Source organism: Ascaphus truei, chromosome 2 (genome assembly GCF_040206685.1).
Source record: "Ascaphus truei isolate aAscTru1 chromosome 2, aAscTru1.hap1, whole genome shotgun sequence".
In the NCBI taxonomy this organism is placed as follows: Eukaryota; Metazoa; Chordata; class Amphibia; order Anura; family Ascaphidae; genus Ascaphus; species Ascaphus truei.
This window is the reverse complement of record NC_134484.1, coordinates 379,947,694-379,970,860: the sequence shown is the minus strand read 5'-3', so window position 1 is coordinate 379,970,860 and position 23,167 is coordinate 379,947,694. Positions and strand designations below refer to the sequence as shown.

General features: G+C 41.8%; 1 protein-coding gene across 2 annotated transcripts in view; it reads right to left on the bottom strand.

Moving 5' to 3' along the window:
* RAPGEF5 (Rap guanine nucleotide exchange factor 5) overlaps positions 1 to 23,167 on the bottom strand; it is a 264,461-nt gene that overhangs the window by 115,270 nt on the left and 126,024 nt on the right. The window contains exon 9 of one of the 2 annotated variants that reach the window (XM_075587142.1): positions 14,918 to 15,040. The exons of the other annotated variant lie outside the window; for it this stretch is intronic. Within the exon in view, the coding sequence (XP_075443257.1) occupies positions 14,918 to 15,040 (123 nt within the window). The remainder of the gene's footprint in view (positions 1 to 14,917; positions 15,041 to 23,167) is intronic. 2 annotated transcript variants of the gene reach the window in all.

The following is a 23,167-nucleotide window of genomic DNA, read 5'->3' as shown; positions in this document are numbered from 1 at the left end:
TCTTACATGAATAATAATTGATTGAATCGACACTGCAGGCTGCTTGGAGGTTACAATTAGCATACAGTTTTTGTTTGCTACTAAAAACCCAATAACATGCCTATATTTCGCTTAGAAAATATAACCGCTGCTCTTTATGTTCAGCTTATTTTTTCCCTTTATGTGATGAGATCTGATTTGGAAATTGCTCCCAGCTCTACAGTGAAGAACAGGGGTAGCCAACTTCAGTCCTCAAGAGTCACCGACGGCTCAGGTGTTCAGGATATCCCTGCTTCAGCACAAGTGGCTCAATCAATGGCTCAGTTGAAGACTGCACTACCTGTGCTGAAGCAGGAATATCCTGAAAACCCGAGCCGTCGGTAGCTCTTGAGGACTGGAGTTGGCTACCCCTGGTGCAGAACAAGTAACCAAGCTGAAGCAGTCATGCCCAAAATAATAAAGCCGCTCCCCTGGGTGGAGTCCTGGCTCATTATGTCCTTAAGCAAGGGGTGGCAGTCCAAGATTCATAATGAAGAAGATTTTTTTTATCTTGACAAAGGTCAGTGTGTTTGACCGAAACGTTGATCTGTGTGGATTAAAATTCCCTTTTTTTGTATGAAGACCTCTGGAGTGCCGGTTCCTTCTTGTTTGAGGAGGATGTGTCCTGCAGTATACAGTAGGTCTCCCCAGCGGGGGATGAGCGCTGTGCAACTGAGGCAGTTACATAAATCCAGTGAGTGCATGCACCTAATGCTTTCTTCTAAAGATTTTTTTATGACATCCAAAAAGGTATATTTAGTGAATTTACTGGATGTCCATGACAAGAATCTTGACATATGCTATTTTTGATATTTGGTAGACCTGCTTAAAGCTGCAGTTCAGTCTTTTTTTTATTTTATTTATTTTTTTACTTCAATAGTTTTATGTTTGCAATCTCTAATTACCTAAAGAACTGTATAGCTGCAGCTCAATTCGTTCTCCATGTATTGATAGGCGAAATTTGGTGACATAATTAGTGAAGGGATCTGTTTTTCTTCTGCTTCTGTCACTCAGTGGAAGCTCATGAATATTCATGAGCAGTCCTGCACTGACATGTGCTAGAGGGAGGGGCAGGGCTGACAAAGGGGTGTGCCAGGGCTTGTGACAGGACATGAAGGGGCGGTGCCTTAGCAAATGGCTGTTAAAATAGAATACAAGAAAATTGGTCTTTCAAAGTTGTTTTTTTAAAAACAGAAAATGCTAAAAGTATTTTTTCTTACTACAGAACTGATTTATTAAAAAAAACACACAAGCAGGATATTGACTGAACTGCAGCTTTAAGGACTGTTCTATAGAGTGTCCGGCTGTGTGCCTGTGCGAACGCGCGTGCACGTGCCGACGCTTTTTGTGTGTATGCTGAGCTGTGAGCTGTGTGAAGGTACTGTGTGTTTATGTGTGTGTGTAATTTATTATTTATTAAAAAAAAAACTTTGGTAAAAATAAAATATTTATTAATATTGTACAGACGCACGGATACACACACACATGCATACATACATACACACACACACACATGCATACATACATACACACTAACTCATACATGCATTTCGGCGCCGTGAAAATATTCTTTTCCCAGTCTTCCCCGCTGTCGGCCGGATGCATGCTTACTGCTGTGCGCGCGCGCAGCCCTTGAATAGAAGGGCTGACTAACCTCAGCCAATTATAAGTGCCGCGCGTGCGCACACGGCGTAGTGCACGCGGCCACTATATAGCAGCCCTAAGACTTGTGGATGCACCTTTGAGTGTTTTTACAGCTCTCTGTGCAGTCGGTTTTTGCCACTTTCTGAAACAAGTGTCACATTGTTTGTGGTTTGCATCCTTTACTCATCAGAATTTTCAACCCTAGAAGAATCTGCCCTGCACCAACTCCCATGTAGGTAATGTCATATTGGGTTTCCTTAAAAAAACAACAGCACAAGTTTAGAAACAATCTATAAAGTAGATGAAACTATAACATAGCATAATAGAACACTACTGGTTTTAGCAGAATAACTAATATTGTCACCCCATTTCTATCCCACTGAAGCCCAGGCCCTACAAGAGTAATCATAAAACAACAAATGCAGGTGTAGCAGAAGTAATAGCCCCAGCGATGAATTGCATTAACACTGGCATTATTATGCTTATGTTATTTTAACAGTCGTGCTATTGAAGATAACACATGTTATTTAACGCATTATTTTGTGGGCTGTCTCGTGTTAACTTGGAATAATAATGTCTGCTACATGTGTACCACAGAATATACAATGTGTATTACTTTCCTTAATCTAGTTTACTTATATACAAGCTAAATTTATGGGCGGGTCACAGACACTGCTCTATGGGCTGCATGTTAGAATCACAAAATGCTAGCAGTGCACAACTGCTGAAAGATTTTTACTGTTAAAAATCAGCAGTTTCATCCTATTTATCCAGAAATATATATGTAAAGCAGAAAAGAACTGACCAAAAAAAATCTGCTTTGATCTAGATTTCTTTTGTCTTCAAAAGTGTTCTACCTAAATTGGTGAGATCTCAGGATTTGCATTCAATATTAGCATATTGTGACATTAAAAAAGTTCAAGTGGATCAGAGGTAAAGTGCAAAATTGCAGATGGGACAGGAACTAGTCAGATTAAAAAAAAAAAAAAGAAATTAAAAAAAAGACTTTATTGGATCATGATTAAATACAAGTGACACAAAAACAGACAAAAAAAGGGGCCTTCCCACGTGTTTCACACCAATAGGTACTTTCTCAAGGAGTGCGGGTTTTGTGCTTTACCTCCGATCCACTTTAACTTCTTTCATTGTGAATCAAAACGACTTGAGGGTCGCTGAAGGGTAATCCCAGCACTAAAATAGCTGAGCAGCTACACGGATGTATCACGGAGAAGTAGTGAACAGAAGGAACAGACGCAGTTCCACACCACTATGCATCCCCTCAAAACACCTTTACCAACCGCGACTGTCGCGGCGCTTGCTACTGCAATGCGGACAACAGTTAAAGCAGTTTCAAAATGTGTTTTCTGGTTGCGACTGCCGCGTCACGTGACACGGCCGTCCAATCAAAAAACAGATTTCAGCTCGCAGTCACGTGCGCAGAAGAATGTGCTTCGCGCCCTGCAGTTCGGCTGTATAATCGCAGACGAAGAGTGTGAAAGTCATTGATTAGACCGATGATCCCGGTTCCCATGAAGAGGTAAGCCTTATCCTTTCCTTGTGTCCCGGGTAGGTTTAATATATATCAGGACTCCCACTTGTGTCCAAGTCACCTATCAATTTGCCATACAATGTTATCACGGCTGAAAATTATCCTGCAAAAGTCTTATCTCCTTGAGCTCATACAATGGCTGTATTATTAATATTGTGACATTAACCCTGCTTTTAATGTCATCGTCCACCCTGTGGGACACCAGGTATGTATCCACTGAAACCTACTGTGCTTTAATTTGCTCAGCATTCTCCAGCCCTAAGAGGGGATTCTAAGGAAGTGTGTGTAATGTTCCCATACGTTTTGGAACAACTGAAACCAGGTCTCGGCTTAAAATGCATTTTTAAATGGATTGGACACAGGAACAACTTACTGAATGCAGCAAGATGTGTTTCTGGGCACGGCAGGGAATGTGCTGCTTTAAGAATATCTGAGGCTGGTGAGATAATACACAGTTAACTACCAAGCCCTATTTGGTAATGTCCACGATGTGTCTAAAGATAAGATGTAATAGTTAACAAAAGGTGCTAAAGGAATAGGGTGGGAAACGGAAACAAATGTGCACGGACTAGTCTGTCAGGAAACAGACTGAGAACATTACATTGAACAGTCGCTGCCAAGGACACAGCCCTCTACAAGCGTCACACATCTGGGTTGTTCTTACTGACAGAGGGAAATTGCAATAAGAAGCAGAAGGCTACTACAGTAGTTAAATCCTGCACTGTAAAGATGGACTAGTGTCTGAAAGATGCATTTGGACCATATTTACAAAGTGGGCTTCTGCTACGAGATACCTTCTGGTGCTGGAAGACATCTGACAGCCTTAGGGGCCTATGCAGAAAGCACCGAAAAATTGCATTCGGCAGGGTTTGAATTCGCCATGTTTTTGGTGTGTTAACCTCTCTGTATGCAGGAAGGGCCGAATCCCTGGTGAATGAATGCGCCACCACCATTTGATAAAATGGCTAGTAACCGGCGGCGAGATGGCTGCCTGGCGAGAAGCTGCCGAGAAGCCGTCCCCTGCCGAGATGTGTCTGCAGCAGAGAGAGATCCGCCGCTCTCTCTGCGCAAACATCGGCACATTAAAAATGATTTAAAATACATTTTTGTTCATAGTGTACATGTGCAGGGGGTCTCTGGAGCTGAACCGCATTGGTTTCAGGTCCGGAGACCCCCTGCTTCCCGAGATACAGGCCCCTTTATGAGGTGCCGGTATCCCTCTGCATTTAAAGGTCCCGATCACGTGACCGCGGAATGTAAACAATGCAGAGGGATACCGGCAACCCCTAAACTGGCCTGTATCGCGGGAAGCAGGGGGTCCCCGGACCTAAAACCAAAGCGGTTCAGCTCTGGAGCCCCCCTGCATCAATCCGAGCCAGGAAAAGGGCCTGGTTTTTTTTTATATGTCCCCTATTGCCGCTCAGCTCCAGCTTTTTGCCAACTTTTGTTGACAGAGCGATTTGGAGAAAATCTCTCCATTTTATAGCCGCGATCAGCGCCGAGATGCTGATCGGGGCTACTTGAATACGGCGGGTTTTAAAACTGGCGAGATATTGCTTCTCGCCACCCGCGCTGCGAGTTTTTTTTTCAAGAAACAAAAACTGGCGGATTTTCCTCATCTCGTCAGTTTTTCGCCATTTACTAAATTGCTGTAGGCATATTTGGCAAAAAACTGGCGAGATAAGGCTTCTCGCAGCTCTCTGCATAGGCCCCTTAGTCTTAATTGTGATTAAAACATGTTCTTAACACTTCTCTCCTCACTGTAGGAGTTGACCGTGGTGCTCATGTAAGTAAAATGCAATGATGCTGCCCCTGCAGAAGCTTTTTCTACAAGCCACATTCAGGTTCGCTCAGTTCTGCTGTTTGGCTGCGGTTTGTTGTAAAGAGGAATGGAAATATGCCAATGTCAGCACATCAACAAAAGTGTGAATGTTGAAAAGATAAAGTTATTGTAAAATGGTGAGAACTTGAAAAGAACTTTGGTAAGCGCTGCATACTGTAAGTGTATGTTACCATCAGATAATCCTTCTTCAGCGGGTCTGAGGGTTTTGCTTGATGATCTTCTTAACCTTGCAATGCCCCAATACAATTGAAGCTCATGACAAGTGAAGGACATATTATTTCTCCTGAGTAGGTAAGTGGTAAAGGAATTACATTTTAAATGAGCCATGGTAGATTCAAATCTTTCCAAAACCTCCAAAGATAAGGTACTGAAATGACGTTAAGCATCAAGTAACCCTTTCCCAGTTGGATGAGTGAAGTGCAAAGCTGCACCAGTGAAAACTATCAATACTTGTGTAACGGGTATTCCCTGTGAATACAGATGCTACTACCTGCTGTGTAACCTGTGTGGCTCTCAGGAGCCTAAGCCTCCGCTTGGGGAGCCTGGAGTACATACATATAATACGATCTCGTGGTGCAACGCCTCCACCTGGGAGGGATCCCAACGGAGTGGGAGGAGGCCCTCACAGGAAACAATCACATTAAGCAAACAGTTGTAAAACAGAACTGGCTTAACTGCATGGCATGTACTTATTCATAAATCAACAGGTGTCCCTCTCTAGAGGAGACACTGACTACTGCGTCTCGCAGGACGCTCCCACCTACACCGGGTGATCCCACCCCGTGTCCAATAACCCCACACAATATGTCCCGCAACCTTAAAGGGAGAGGATATGTGTGACTGTGCAGCCACTAGTCCGGTAATAATAATATATGTAGGATCGTTGGTGCACTTGTTGGTTACCTGCCGAGCACTCCAGTGCCCGGGCCTGCCAAGGAGCTTCACAAAGGATCCGAAGGCTGACGAATCCAGGAACTACCGTCCGGGGCGATCCCACCCGGATGGCTGCTGCAGCGTAGCGGAGGTCTGAGCCCAAACCTCTGGATGGACGCGCAGCGTCCACTGTGTCCCTAACTGGCTCTGTGTAGTAAGGGGCAGGGTCCCTAACCTGGGGCCTGTCCCTACAACACTCAACTACTGGTGAGTCAGGGCTATCTGGGGCCTAGGGGGCTGCTGGCCTAGTGCCGGGAGTCACTGACTCCTGCACCCTACCTCCTTCCCATAGCTGCTCCTGGCGCCGACTGACTAGCGTGCTCCAAGCCCGCGAAATGTATCTATCCCTGAGCAGGGAGATACTACAGCCCTATTGGCTCCCTGGCGTCACGTGGGGCGCTCCTGAGGCTCATGGGAGTTGTAGTCCCTTCCAAGAGCCTGTCCCTGGTAGGCTAGGGTTCGCGCGCTATCACTGCGCATGCACAATGTCCCTGGCTGGCCGCCGCATGCGGGGACTCACTGCGCATGCGCGAAGTTGCGCAACATGGCGGCGCCCTGCTCGGGAGCCGCCGGGGACCTCCGGAGGACCGGAGTGCTCCCTGCTCGGCCCCCACCCTCCAGAAGTGCCGGCGGGTCTGTCGAGTGACCCCCGGCAGTGGAGGTAAGAGGAGGGGGTGTCGTGGGACAAATGGGGGAACCTGGTTACATTTGTAAACATAATGGCTATATACCAAAGCAATAACCTATGCCGCTCAACTTAGTACAATCAATCGTATAATTGCAAAGATACTTAGTTCAGGGTGCAAGTAGGAAACATTGAGAATTTTTACAAAAAGACCCAAGAGGGTCCAAAAAGTTTGCAGTTAATCCCACATGGTGAACAAAAAAATTGTGAACTAGCGCTAAAGTGTAAAACACAGTGTGATATTAAAAATAACTTCTAATAAAGGTTGGCTGCCCGGTGATACTGCCAGTACTAACAGAATAACACAAATCAAAGAAAAACCTGGCGCCAAATTGTCAGTGGAATGTCCTGAACTCCTCAAGGGATGCGCACGGTGGATGGTCTGTCGAGCAAGTGTGCGGATCCCTTGAGGAGTTCAGGACATTCCACTGACAATTTGGCGCCAGGTTTTTCTTTGATTTGAGTTAATCCCACATACCTATTTTGTGACCATTACCAAGTTACCATCATACTTAGCTCTAGCTGGTCACCACCCCCATCAAGGAGGATTTTTTAATCCTTTACTGTATATAATCACATGCATTTTTAATACGATGATTTAATAAAGCTTTATTATTTTTCGTCACGATCGTTACATGAACTGCATAAGAGGTTGTGTATGATTTAGTTCACTTTATCACTATTAGAGATCGAGATATTATATCTCTAGGACTCATAAGCATTATTGATAAATGCCATGCGAGTGCATATTGTAGAATTTTCTTGGACCCTCTTGGGTCTTTTTGTAAAAAAAACACAATGACCAGCAGAAAATCCCATTGCCCTGGGCCAGGTGGTGACCCCTGTGCATAGCAGCCATGTCCCTCTTCTAAAAGCCCACGGTGACAGAATTGAATCACTTTTTACGTTTCCATTCTTGTGTGATGCTAGCAATAACACTATGATATGCACTTTATGCTCACACTAATGTCCCCATTGTTGATTATCAGGCGGATGGTCCTTTTAACATCTCCGAAAACATGTTTTAAAAAAAAAAAAAGGACACGAAGTGCAGATAATAGGAAAAATATGGCTAATAAAGGCTGCAGGTAAATGGGAGTTGTATATAATAATTGACCCAAATGCTGCTGGAATCGTATGCAATGTATATTACAGGAATATTGCTCAGAACCAGTTTCCACTACTGCAAAAAAATTAAGCCGGCAAAGAAGGTCCGGTTGAAAGATATAATAAAACAGATGTACAATTGATTAGCAGACTGTTTTTTGTCTGCCGTCAGATTCTATGTTTATTTTTACCATTTAATAATGCATCACAATAAAAAAAAAAAACACTTTAAGAACATCCCTTCAACATGAGAAGGGGAAGAAATGAAAAGGAATCAGCACGTTGGCTGATGTAGGGGTGCTCATCCTACTTTATACAGTATACAGTAACATCACACCAATCTACATTGAGAAATGATTTATTCTTATTGCTGACTAAATTTAAAAAAAAGAAAAAAAGGGTTTCTTATACCAAGTATCTTTATTCAAAACATATATTTCTTATTCTCTTAGCTGCCTCGGGGTTACTCTGCTGACCTTACTTTCTCTGTATTAGTGTAGCTCCAATGCCTGCAATGCTTTTTAAAATAGTGCAGAACTCTGCTATCCGTAGACCTGCTCACATATTCTACCCAGCATACCGATTGCAGCTTGGTTGATTCATTGTCTATCTCGAGCCAGACCATGGTAAATGCCCGGCAAGAAGGTAGAACCTAATAGCACAGCTTTGCCAGCCAGAGTATTCTCTGCCCCGAAGGCACACCGAACAAGGATCCATCCATATTTGAAAACAAGAGGCCACTCTCAATGTATTACTTCCTGGTAACGTTTTATAAATAAAATCCAGTTGTTAACTCTTGCATAGACGTGCACACAAGTGTCCCACTGGCAGGAACTGGATATACCTCTTAATAATTTGAGATTTGTTTCAAAAAGCAGTTTCTGTATCAGTGCAGATCAGCACTGCTGGCTGCAAACATAATGTATTTTAGTTATAAATCAGCACTTGACACTGACCTAGTCGATGGCAAGAAGGTTAAAAAATATATATAGGGACCTATGCTAGTAGCCTCGATAACCAACTTATCAAGGCTTTTGAGCTGTACTCGCAATGTAGCTATTCAGAAAGCCACGATAAGTTGGTTAAATCGTGCGGCAAAAGCATTTTATTGCCATTTCTGGCTCCAGGCCAAACACGCCGTGTGGTAGACGGCGAGAAGCCCCAAACTGCAATTTTTATAAAATCGTGCAATTCTAGTAGCCTCGATTAACTTATCGGGCTCTGAAATTGCGATTTTATCCTAGATTTTTCTCACCAGCAAAATATGGTGAGAAGCTGGTGAGAAGGGTTGCGAGAGAGGGACTTAGATAAAGAAAATGCCTTTTTCCTGCCTCGGATTGATGCAGGGGGTCTCCAGAGCAGAACCGCGTTAATTTTAGGTCCGGGAACCCCCTGCTTCCCGAGATACATGCCCCATTATGGGTGCCAGTAGCCCCATGTAATGTTTAAATGTCCCGAGTCACGTGACGGGACATTTAAACGTATAGGAGATACCGGCGCCCCATATCTTGCCTGTATCTCAGGAAGCAGGGGGTCCCCAGACCTAGAATCAACATGGTTCTGCTCCAGAGACCCCCTGCTCATGTAGACTAGTATTAAAATTGTAATGAAAACACTGCGATCGCTGGCGAGATATGCGCAGGGAGAGGCGGCTCTCTCTATACAGCTCTGCAGCCAGATAGCACAGGGAGAACTTTGAGAGGGGCAGGGATGAGTTTTAGGCATTTTCCTGCCGCACGGTTTGGGATGGGTTCAGATTCTTTCTGAAAACCGTGATAACTCAACTGACAGACCATTCGGCGAGAACATGCCAAGCCTTGCAATGTAGCAGCGAACTCATCGAGGCTACTAGCATAGGCCCCATAGTAATTTGTGCAGCAAGAGAAGCTACCTTAGTTCTTTTTGTTGTTAACTTATATTTATACTGATGTACCCACAGAACGCACCAGCGGGAGAAGCAGCCATTGTTTTGAAATGGCTGTGCGCGAGAAGAGGGCGGGACTACCATGCTACTCACGGTAGTGTGCCAGCGGGTAAAATAACATTGGCAATATCTGTGTATACATACAAGTCAGCATATCTTTATGTAGCAGGGACAGTATAGTCTGCTTTTAATTGTGTTGAGTGTACACAAATTTACACACATCCTAGCAATCAAATAGTTATATAGGAAGACCCTGGTGTTCAGTATCATTGTGTATTCATACGAGTTGTCTGTGATTTACAATGATTATCACGCAGCCCCTATTTTCGCCAACTGCTTGCAACTCCCCAAACACTGTCACTTGTGCCTACAGGGCCATGTATTTGGTCACTTCCGTGCACACACACATATATATATTTCAGAGCAAAAGCGATCATAAAAAGAGAAGGCAAAGCATAAATAAGGATTCCCCAAAGTCTTCTTGTTCACAATAAGGAAACTGCTGACCTTCTGACGAGACTGGAGAATGATATTTTTTATGTGTGAAAAACACAGGGGATTGCCCTAACGATATTGTTAAGATGTCTTTTCACCACAGGATCTTGAGCCCTCCAGCGCTACAAGAGGCTTACCATGCATCTGAGAGACACGTGAACTCATACATCAACCAATGCCAAAAAAGCCTTCCCTGTCAGAGACTTCTTAATGCGTTTTACAGCGGCAACATTATCATTTAAAGAACGACTTTTTGAGCGCAGAGCAGAAAAGGTTACTTTTCGCTCAGTCGATCTGTAAGCAAACAATGCCACGTTTGTTTGGGGACACGTCTCAAACTTTGTGGAAAGAGAAAAAAAACCTCCATTTGAATGCATCATAGAAGAAAAATTCTGAGAAGTTCACACTGGCATATTTTGCATCAATGCCTTCATGATTAATCTGTAAAATATGCTTTTATGAAAGGCTTTTTTACATTAAAAGCATGTGAACTAGGACACATTTCTGTTAAAGAAGGAGCTAGGATTTGAATGAATGGAGGCTGTCCTCCGATGGCTGCAAGATGAGAGAATTACATCTTTGCATTGAACAGGGTGCTAAATCCATGTAATGAACCAAATTGTTATCTCACAAGAACATGACGAGTTTAATAACTGTTTTTGTGATAGGATAAAGAGGTGGAATCGCGGGTTTTCTGGAGAGGAAGTATGCAAATTGAAATCATGTTCATATATTTTTTGATATTTAAACGAGCCTATTTCCCAGCCATATTAGATGTGTTCACAGGTATTTCGCCACATGCAGTATGGGTTTAATCCACAGATCGTGCCAAGATACCCATCTTCAGTGCTGCTGCAGTCACATGACACTGTGGTGGTTGTGGCACCATTGGATAAACACTGTGCTGGGTAACATTTGAAAGCATGGATGCCTCGCAGTGCAATCGCGGTAGACACCGTCTCCGGCACCGTGGACTTTTGGTTCTTCGACTGCGGCAGCCGAGACAGCGACTCTTGCCAGCTCTGTATTTGGAGGTGTACAAGTCAGTGGGTCCACTTGTAAACGGTCTCTTACCTTCCCACTTTTTTTCCCTCTCTCTCTCTACCTTTCCCTGGGGGAGTTAGTTTCCATCTGGCATTGCAGTAAATCTGGCTAAAAGTGCATACAAATGATCTGTCAAAATACGCGCTTTTTACGCATAGAATATTCATAATGAATACAGCGAAAACACCAAATTGTTATCAGGTCAAAGACCCCTAGGCTGTAATGTTTGATGATGCCTCATTTAAATTGCTCCAAAAATTCTCGTTCGGTGTGGCATGAAATGCCCAAACCAGCAGTATTTATAGGTTCATTAAAATAAAAGTGTCAGAGTTCATATCTACACTGCCTTAAATTGTATTTCTTGGGAGCATATCTTGAAAAAGGAAATCATTATATGGCGTAGAAACAAATTCAGTGAAGCAAGCTCATTTGGGGCACAGCGAACAGGACAATATTATTGAGCTAAACAAGAAATGCTTCTTTTAACTTAATGAAACATGCCCTGTTTAGTAAAGAGACAATCCAAGCGGCGCTATAAACTATTTTTTTGTTCTTTTAATATATGCAGCCTTGTATTGCTCTTATTGAAAACTAAATACCTAAATTACCGATTGATTTGTTCTCCAGTGACCAGTCAGCAAAGACTCTGCTTTCCTGGGTTCACTAAATGGCTGTCTTTCAGTTTCAATCAATCCTTCAGTCGGCATAACTAAATGTACAATGTATCCTGATATTACTAAGGTAACATTGTCTATTGTTACAATTTGCAGCTCAAATGGCTGGGAATATTGGCAACACATGATCACAATCAGGAAACTGTTACAAAGATCTTGCACTGCTGGGGAGGTGAGCTAAAGCCTGCTATAGGAATCAAAGGATGCTCAGTATATTAAAACTCATTGAAAATGGCATTAGGAGTTGAATAAAAAAAAAGAATTGTATGTATTCTCTAATACTTTAGATCTGGTTTATTTAAAAAAGACACATACAGAATATTGCATGGATTGCTCCTTTAAGGAACACAGCTACAATTATATCAAATTAGGCAAAGTAATGTGGTACTGTATGACAAATCTGCAATGTGATTTATATAAGTTCCATAATCGTACAAGCTGCATTTACTATCAAATAAATACCAAGTGAATCCTCAAATTGCACAAAATTCTCAATGTTTAGATTATTTTAAATACTGGATAACAAATCAGCTCTGGATTGTAAAATGCAGTAAAAACTATTCCGCAGTTGCTTTGACGCCACTATGCAATTTTGGACAGGTGTTAAACTTAAAATTCAGATCTGTACAGCATTGCAAATGTGTAATGACATTTAAAGTAGCCACTATGTACCTTTCTCACGTTTCCAACTGCAGTTTATATTGTGCATTATAAGCTAAGCAGCTGCATTGAAAAAACAAAGCTAAATTCTGTTGATGGGATTGATGACACAGACATAACTTTGCCACAATTATCACGTCCGGAGAAGATAACGTGTAGCCAGAAAAAGTAATCCGACTGTGAAATATTCCTCAAATTAAAGGAGTGACTTTAAATTCAGTGAGAGAGTTTAAAATGAAATGAAATAGACTCAGATGAATGCAAAATAATATGTTAGTTATGTGAAGGTGCTCTATAAACAAATCTATAATTCTTAAACATGGCAAGGGCCTTCTATCCAAATTGGACCTCGGTTACTACAGTAGCTCACTTGAATGGAGTTAGCATGATAAATGGCTCACAGTGGTTTAGTTGTATCTTTCACATCATAAATGGTAAATAATGATGCTCATTGGTCTCAAATTCTAAGATGTAATTTTGTTGCTGTATGTCTGAAAAAATGCCTGAGCAATGTTTTTCCCCATATACACATACCTTTCAACCCCTGACCTTACACCTGCTGTACAGACCAAAGTTTCTGAATGTCTTTCTGGAATATCATCCTGGACTGAAACTTAACATAGCAAAAACAGAGCTCCTTATACTTCCTCCCAAACCTGGTCCTACTACCTCCTTCCACATTAGTGTTGGAAGCACCATCATTCACCCAGTAGCCCAAGCACGCTGCCTAGGGGTCCCAATCTACTCCTCTCTCACATTCGCCCCTCACATTCAAAAGTATCTAAAACCTGTCTCTTTTTCCTCCGCAATATTACAGAGATACGCCCTTTCCTCTGTTACTAGACTGCTAAAACTTTCACTCAGGCCCTCATTCTCTCCCGTCTCGATAACTGTAACCTCCTGCTGTCCGGCCTTCCTGCCTCTCACCTGGCTCCCCTACAATCTATCCTAAACGCTGCTTCCAGAATCGCTCTACTCTTTCCTAAATGTTTCTCAGCGTCTCCCCTGCTGAAATCCCTCTCCTGGCTTCCTATCAAATCCCGTATCTCACACTCAATTCTCCTCCTCACTTTTAAAGCTTTACACTCTTCTGCCCCTCCTTACATCTCAGCCCTAATTTCTCACTATGCACCATCCCAACTCTTGCGTTCTGCTCAAGGATGTCTTCTCTCTACCCCCTTTATATCTAAAGCCCTCTTCCGCATTAAACCTTTCTCACTGATTGCCCCATACCTCTGGAATGCCCTTCCCCTCAATATCTGATGAGCACCCTCTCTATCCACCTTTAAGACCCACCTTAAGACACACTTGCTTAAGGAAGCATACGAGTTGCCGCGTGGCTAATACTATACACAATACATAAAGCTTGGCCCCCTGCAGACGCACTTACCTGAATGCCCTCCCACTGTCTCTGTACATTCTCCCCACCAATTAGATTGTAAGCTCCTCGGAGCAGGGACTCCTCTTCTTTAATGTTACTTTTATGACTGAAGCACTTATTCCCATGATCTGTTATTTGTATTATTTGTTATTTATATGATTGGCACGTGTATTACAAATGTGAAGCGCTATGTACATTAATGGCGCTATATAAATAAAGACATACATACAGAATATATACATATATATTTATATATATACATATCAATCAATATCACAAACAGGGCACACACAAAACAAAATAAAAAAAGAACATTAAAGGGAGGGTGCATACTGTCCAAAAAGATACAGAAAAAGGAAAAAGGGACAGGCAAAATATGCAAAATGTGACATTTATTAACTCAACGTTTCGTTCCCCGTTGGGACCTTTCTCAATATACCGTTTTGGCCTGAATATAGTACGGCCTCGCACATAATACGACCCTAATGTTTTGAAGGTGTTCTACATGAAGAAAAAAAAGGTGTTGGGCTGCACATATAATACGAGAACAGTTTTAGAAAGGACCTTTTTAGGAAAAATACATAGCACTATATTCGGGCCAATACGGTATATGTATATATATATATATAGTTTTCTTAAAATGACAAATATTAACAAATTACTGTAGTGATAGCATTTACCATTTGCAAATAATTATGCTTAATAATAACATCAGTTGGTGTAACCCCACACTACACATAACTAAAGTTGAAATATTTTGTTCATATATACAAATGAAACTTCCACTGGTCTAGTTTAACCTATTCCAACTTTACTTTCAGCTTTAACATTGCTAATAAACCCCACTGTAACTGAAATACGTGCAACTGCTATACAGTACGTTTAGTGCATCACACATTATATGTATGAAAAAGTGTACAATAAACAAGAAGGAATTAAAAATAAAAAAATAAAACCTACTTGCTGTTTCTTATCCGGTGGCTTTGCTGCTAATGGCAAAATCTGATTTTCGCTGGACACCTTCTGGACAAGATCAATGCGCCTGAATTCTTCTCGCCCCTGCAGTTTGCACATTACCCCGGCCTTAAGGGTTGGAGAGAAAGCAAATAAGTACTTAAGTCCACAGTCCCAGGACATGGCACTCATGTTGTGTAGCTTTACTTAAAATTCATCTTGCGTTGTGTTCTGCTGAAATCAGGTCCAATATAACACTGTATTTGTTATCAAGCTATTACAAGACACATTCAGAGGATAGGTATGCCAGCTGAATGTAATATCTCTTAAGAACAGAAGGAGGTACGTCTAAAACACCAGCTGCTATGTGTGTGTGTGTGTCTAATATGCTGACTTTTTGTTTGTTCCCCTCCACCTATTTCCTGTTACATAAGAGAACTGTAACAAGAGGTTAAAAGCCCATGGGAAAGTTGGTCAGGAGCAGATCCAACAGTGGATGAAGTGATGTCAAGTCGTCATTACTAAAAATAACATTGTAGCACCTCCTTTTCCTTTGCTTTAGTCCTTGGCCCTGATTAAAAAGCAAGTCTTCAAGCACAGTGCAATGATTGTTTATTATGAAACACTTACGTACTAGTGCTTGATTCATTTAATTTGTATACTGTACTTTTCAACCTTTACAATGGGTTCATATGACAATTATTTGTAAATTTGGCCACATCATTTTAAGTAGCAGAATTACAGTACATCTGTACAAAAAACAGTAATCTATTAGTGTCTCCTAAGAAGGAGAGATGAAATCGCTGGTGCATTCCCTGGATACATTTTGAAACAATCCACCATCGTAATTGTCACATAGCATGTGTGAAATGCGTGAGAGAGCGCATACAGAAAAGCACACATCATGATTCTTCCTTCCTCACAGTAATACTGTCGTGCCAGCATTCTGATCTGCAGCTTCCATTCGAAAGTCTGATAGAATAACAGAATGCTGAACTGGGAGCTGGATTGTGTTTGCAGTAAAGATGTCCCTACTGATCATGCTTTACCCCAATGGCAATTTGCAACATACAATAAATTGGATTGGCAATGAGGTGAAAACACTGCAACACCTCCTCTATAACGTGTAGTGCATTTCATAGCTTGAATTGCTGCATGCCTAGCAGTTTTGCAAATTATCGCCCGAATAAGGTGATAAAAAAAAAAGTGGTATTTCTTGTCGTTAACCCGTTTCCGATAAATATCTGGTCTGAATGACAAGCACAAAAATCTTAAAAGTTGCGTTATTTAGTCATTTTGGTGCCGGTTCTGATAGTTGTATCTGCTGCAGTAAAAAATATGTTATTTTTAGCGGTACAACATTGATGACTTGCACCATTAAAAAAAAATAATAATAATGTATAATCTATAATAACACATTATTTGCAGATCGGAGTTTGATGATTCCAGGTCAGTGTTCTCGGTGCCGGGGGAACCTGCGGTTTGGATCCCGCAGCTTCTCCCAGCCACGAGAAATTATCTGTGGGTGTTCCCATTGAGCAGAACGCAACCCCCACAGGCAGCCGCGGCTTTTACTGTTCCTGGAGCCTCCGCATTTTGCTTTTGTTCAAGTCGCTCTGGGGTCAGTAACTCTGGCTACATTTGTATATATATTTGTATCTACAGTATACATAAGAACACTGGGAAAGTATAATACAATGAGGATGAAACAAAGTCCCTTGATATGAAAAGGAATCCCTGCCCAGGAGAGCTTACAATAGAAGTGGTATGTTGGTTGGAAGTCCGTGCCAGTATCTGGCAAAGAGTATTGGTAAGTTTCTCTGTAGGCATGGTGAGATGTGGTTATGATACATCCCTTAAAGGGCTCTGCAGTTCTTAAAAGTGTAAAACCATGTGATAATAAAATTAAAGACAAGTTAATACATTGGAGAAGACTGACCCACTAAGCATACAGCCTATTTCTTTATAGTGATTATTAGTCAAACACACGTCTGCATGGCCACAATGAATTTTGAGGTCCATTTGCTGTCTCACTTGTTCACGGAACAGTGTGGTAACCCTGTTTTTCTTATGACTTCCAACCTGCTTTACCTACAGTTGAAAGTCAAAGTACATTTTAGTTTACTTGTCACCAATCATAATTCTGTGAATACAATATGCTAGTTACTAATGACTAATTATATCATGAATCTATGTCATCATTTTCTCGTTATTGTATCTTTATATTCTCACAGCTAACAAAATATCGTTGAAACTACAAAAATGTAATTATTCCTAAATGTTCTCCTTTTTCTATTATTAGCGGCAACTTCAATCCTTGGGCACTTTTGTGGCAACGTACATCCTTTCATTAATTGTTACTTTCTGTTGTCTTTGCTATTGCTTAAGGTCATCCCTGCCGCCTTCATTTGATCCTTATTATTGACTATATATATGTATGCCAGTGTTGTGTGGTTTTACAACTCCACTTTGCCCTGAATCACATGCACTATGCTACTAGCAGACTCTTGTCACATCTGTAAGTGCAGCAATCACACTTGTCAGACTTCTTCTCAATTACAGTAATTTCATCCACTAACATCTCCTGAACCACAGCTATCCTGGCCTTTAAAGTATTCATAAAGTTTCCCACATCACTCTTCAGATACTCATTCTATCCCTTTCATCAAACTACTACACTAAGAGGAAGTGAGAGAAGGCCACAGTTTCTTAGCATTTGCTTGATTCTAAACTATACGTTAATGCAGTGATTTTCAACTGGGGTCCCGCGGGTACCTCTCAGGGGTTCCACGGCCAACAGGGGGGGGGAGAGCTGGAACAACGGTCCCAGTAGCTCGCCAGCAGTGGTGGCTGGTGGCTCCTCAGCTTCCCATGCAGAAACAGCCTGGCAGTCACTGAAATCCTCTCCCTCCTGTTGGCGCCGGAAGTTGGGCCCAAATTCCACCCTACCGGACGAGGGAGCTGGGGAGTCCCCGGACCTGCGCAGGACCAGAGCTGCACTGGAGGCCTCATCACCCGAAGGTAAGAGGGAGAGTTTGTGTGTATGTGTTGGAGAGAGAGAGGAAGAGAGGAAGATAGGGAGAGAGAGAGGGAGTGAGTGGAGGTAAGAGAGGGTGAGTGAGGGGAAAGAGAGGGAGAGAGTGAGCGAGTAAGGGGAAGAGGGGAAGAGAGGGAGGGAGAGACTGTACAGGGGGAAATAAAGAGGGGGAGTGTAATGGGAAAGAGAGTGACGGGGGGAGAGAGAAACGGGGGGCAGAGAGGGTTGGGTTTCCCCAGTATTTCGCAATATAAATCTAGGGTTCCTTAACAAAAAAAAAAGGTTGAAACCACTGTTATACTGCTAATGTTATATAATGAATATGACAGAAAAAAAGGTGAGACAAAAAGAGAGAATCACAGAAAGATGGCATCAGGACAAAGAATCAGGAAAAGTGATAATAGAAAGTAAAGGGCTTTGGGAGAGTGTTGCGCCCTTTGCAAAAAGCACTGTCAAAAGTTTAGAGGACATGCCACTGAAAACAGATTAAAGACTAGTGGAAGAAGAGGACACAAAGCAGTGTGCCCAGCAGTAGAAAGCCATGTAATTACGGATCTGCCCCGGGGGAATTGAATTCCATAGTAATCAATATGTCTTGTAAGTAAAGTGCTGTCTCATTGCAGGCCCTTCACGTTTGCCAATAACTGCCAACAGATAACTATCAACATTTTATTTCAGGGTGGATTAGCCTTCAAATTTGACATTTCTGAATCATCTCTGACAATGCACTAACCAACCACACCATACGTCTGCTAACATTTAAAGCAATGGAAAACAGAAGCAGTCTGGATGGTAAAAAAAAAATCCATGGATCTGAATAAGCGTCCTATTGCATAATTAATAAGACCCCATTAACAAGCCTGATCTGTTCAACTTCTTATGTCCCTGGGAAACAATCACAAAAATACGTGCAAATTCTATTTACAGCCTTTTAAAGCAGCAGTCTCACCTAAGTAATGACTCTTTTTTTATTTTATTTTACAGCATGGGAAGTAGAGGGTCCTCCAGAGTGGAACAGTGCTACGTTTTAGCTCTGGGACCCTCTTGTTCCCTAGATACAACCCGTAAAGTTACCGGTGTCACTTCCTGATTCTCGAAAGGGATTTAAATGTGCCGTAAAATAGGAAGCCATAGCCGATAACGTTGTTGTGGCTTCGCATTGGCCCATGGGACCTGCGAGATGTGGCAGCCATTTTGAATTTCCTTGGAGGGAGCACAGTCACCACTGCATATCTCAAAAACTGGGGATACCCTGAAGCTGAAAATAACAGGGTTTAGCTCTGGAATATTTTTTTTTTTAAATCTGCCGCTTTAAGATATTTGAACACAGGGAAAGACACTGAGAAGATACAATCAGTTATAAATATAGAAATGCAGGCAAATAAATCTAGAGATATTTACATGTAAAGATTCAATAGTATTTTGCTGTAAATGTGTTGGGTTAGCCCTCAAACCCAATAAAACAAACAAAAAAAACATATTTTTGTATTTCAACACTTTACCTATCAGTGCAGAGAACAGTTTTAGATGCCTAGTAATGTGTCACATGTTGTACATTGTTACTTTGTAGAATCATGGGGGATTATCCATTAAACTCCAATATTGCCAATGCAAATCGCCAGAAATCTGAATATAATTTGACCCAATAAAAAGCTGGCGGTTTTAACATATTCATTAGGAATTATTTAAGCAGAAAAATTGCATGAAAGTACATCTCATTTGACCAGAAGGTCACATCCAGAAATATTGCCTCCCCAAGATATTTCCGAGGTATTATTTTTTTTACTATGTGAAGTGTAGATTAATTGGATTTGGGGTATATAAGCAAATACAAATATCACTTGTGGGTAGATTTCCATGTCTCAGGCAGGTCTACAACCCTGTCTCTCCCCATTATCGCTTGGCAAACAATGCTTCCACTGCAGCCAGGGATTCTGGGTAATGACATGCACATGAGCACTCACAGTGAGTTACTCTTTATTTCTTATCCATTTTAATATGGACCCCTGTAAGATTATGCCTGCCATATTAACACAGATTTTCAGCATAGCGTGGGTTAAAGAAGTGCATAGTCAGTAAGCCTACTCACATAAAGCTGATCAGAGTCCCTTGATGAAGTTGCCTGGCAATAAAACGCGCTGGGAAAATATATACGCATCTGAGTCACGCACGCGCACCATGCAGGAGAAGGGCAGAACTCTGGATTAGACGAGAGGATCGCACACTGTTGAGGATGCTGCAAGACAAGGTCTAACTGCTATTGTTCTAGCTAACCCTGTAAGGCTGCGCTTATAGTGCCTGGCGACGGCGACGCAACGTCACTCCGATACAAATCCACTGACTCTCAAGCGCTTATAGTAAGTTTAGAGACATTCGCCACATGTGACTGTCTCTAAACCAATCAAATTGCGCGGCCCGCCCCCCTTAGTGACGTCACTGGCCTTGTTGTAAAAAACAAATTGCAACTTTCGCTGGTGGCGACGGCATAGGTCGCGTCTCCAGCACTATAAGCGCGGCCTAAGGGTGCATTTTTTACTTATATATCCCTGTACAGGCATACCCCGCATTAACGTACGCAATGGTACCGGAGCATGTACGTAAAGCAAAAATGTACTTAAAGTGAAGCACTACCTTTTCCCCACATATCGATGCATGTACTGTACTGCAATCGTCATATACGTGCGTAACTGATGTAAATAATGCATTTGTAACAGGCTCTATAGTCTCCCCGCTTGCGCACAGCTTCGGTACAGGTAGGGAGCCGGTATTGCTGTTCAGGACGTGCTGACAGGCGCATGCGTGAGCTGCCATTTGCCTATTGGCCGATATGTCCTTACTCGCGAGTGTACTTAAAGTGAGTGTCCTTAAACCGGGGTATGCCTGTATGGTGATTGCTTCTCAACTCCTCATGAGAAGCCTTGGCATTCACAAAAGCATGTGATCTACAGATCACATTTTGCCTTAAACCGGGGTATGCCTGTACTGTATATGCTAGTATCACTTGTTCGTCCACAGGTGCCCATTTGGCACCCGTATAATTTTTTTTAACCTTTTTGATACATTTGATTACACTATGGGAGCTTGCACTTTTTCTCTGTTTTAGATTCCCGTTATGTGCACGGCCCTGCACAGAATATTGCCGTTTAAACACTATAAGAGAGAACAGGAGTGGGGAATTGTGATAGATTTCAATTCACCCTTAAATGTTTTTTGTATTCAAGGAAAAAACGAAATCTTAAGTTTTCATACTACTGAAAGGTAAAATACGTTAGATAACTATAAAATTCATACAGCAGATTAGAAAACCTGTAACTGAACCAGGATATTGCTTCCTAGCCACTAAAGGAAATATTCACAGCCAGGAAATACTTGCTGACGTAAACATTTTTTTCTTTTTTGGGTGGAGCTCGGCATGGGAAATGCTTTGACAAATGAGGGCAAAAGATTAAATGATAGGATAACAGTACTGAGGGATTACGAGAGAAATGCTCTGAATGTAAAATTCAGCACTGTTTACCACTTGACCCATGGATCATTAGACCTTTCAGAAATTATAAATCACAAGTTGATGGAACTTGGGCAAGTTCTGAATTTTGTTGATAGCAAAGTTATTACCAATGCCGACTCCTTGTGACGGTGGGCAAGTTTGTTAACCTTTCTCTAGCCATTATTTGATGAAAATATCAAATTGGAGTCTTCATCCAAATAATGGTGACAATTCATATAAGTGTAAGAAAGGAGAAACAAGCAGGACCGTGTTCGATAAGAGTTATTTATTCAAAAAATAATACTACTAAACATGTGCATGCATTTTTTGCTTTAAAAGTGACCTGTTTATGATCTGATACAACTTGCCTTTGTGCAGAGTTAGTGAGACTCAGAGAGAAACACTCACAGAGAATCTATTAGTTTCATCTTCCTCTCCTCTTATATAAAACCACTTTTTTCTATTTAACTTATGGTGAAAAGCAAACGGTGTACTGTAGTAATCAAATGTTAGGTGCTAGTGGTAATTCCTCAAAAAAGGTAAAGTAATACAAAGAAAAAAACACATCCTCCGCTGCTCTCAATGCCTACACGTATATTGCAATCTCATAACATACAAATACAACCAATAGAAAGATCAATATTTTAGCCGCCACATCTCACAAATAGACGACTTTTGTCCGGAGAACGGCATGCAAATAATTTTTTAGCTGCAGTATTTTTGCACGTGTAATTTTCAGTTAATACAACTCACCACAAATTGTATTAGTTAACTATTGTTTGTGTTACATGAGGAGAAAAAGATGAAACTATTAGAGGCTTTCACTCCCTCTGTTTCCATCGCCGTCATTTTGCAAATTGTCCTTATTTGCAGGAACAAGAAGGGATCGAAGGGACTGCCGCTTGCTGGAGAAAAAAAGGTCAGGAACTTACCAGTATAGAGATTAAAAAATCTTTAGCGAGCTACATAAAATTTGAGACAGCGCTATAGTGGGCGTGAAACGCATGGGAGGAGGAGTTCTGTCTCAAATTTTATGTAGCTCATTAAAGATTTTTAAATCTCTATACTGGTGAGTTCCTGACCTTTTTTCTCCAGTAAGCGGCAGTCCCTTCGATCCCTTCTTGTTCCTGCTACACTTCGGTTCAACGGACGCCACTGGATCACTCATGGCGGCGGGAGGAGCAGATCAGTGGTGACGAGTAGAAAGCGCGCGGCTCCACACCACAGGCAAGCGGAACGGAGACGGGGGTAAGGAGAAGCCATGCAAAGGGGTCACACAGCCTGGTGGGAACTTCTCGCCTCTCTGTAAGTACCCCGCTTCAGTTATTCCTTGCATTACCCCATTATGTGGTCTCCCCCATCCCTGCTACTTACCCGATATACCGGACATTGCTATTATAACAATCACAACTTAAGTTGCTAAAAACCACTCTGCTTTAGGAGTCGATATTCGGTTTACTTCATTTTTTAATGTCCTTACAGTATTTGCATACTAAATTTGCATGTCACAAGCATTAGGTACAATCTTTACCCACATACTAGTAACACTTTTCTAATGATTTGGACATGTGAGCACACCTACGCGATACAGCTATTTACAACTACAAAAGTCCATTGATGTAGCGGTGCTAAAATTTCTCGTTAAAATGGGATTGCAGTGATAATTTTTAGAATTAAAGCCGTATTAAACAAATAATTATTTTTTCAGAATTTAAGGGTAGTTAAAATGTGG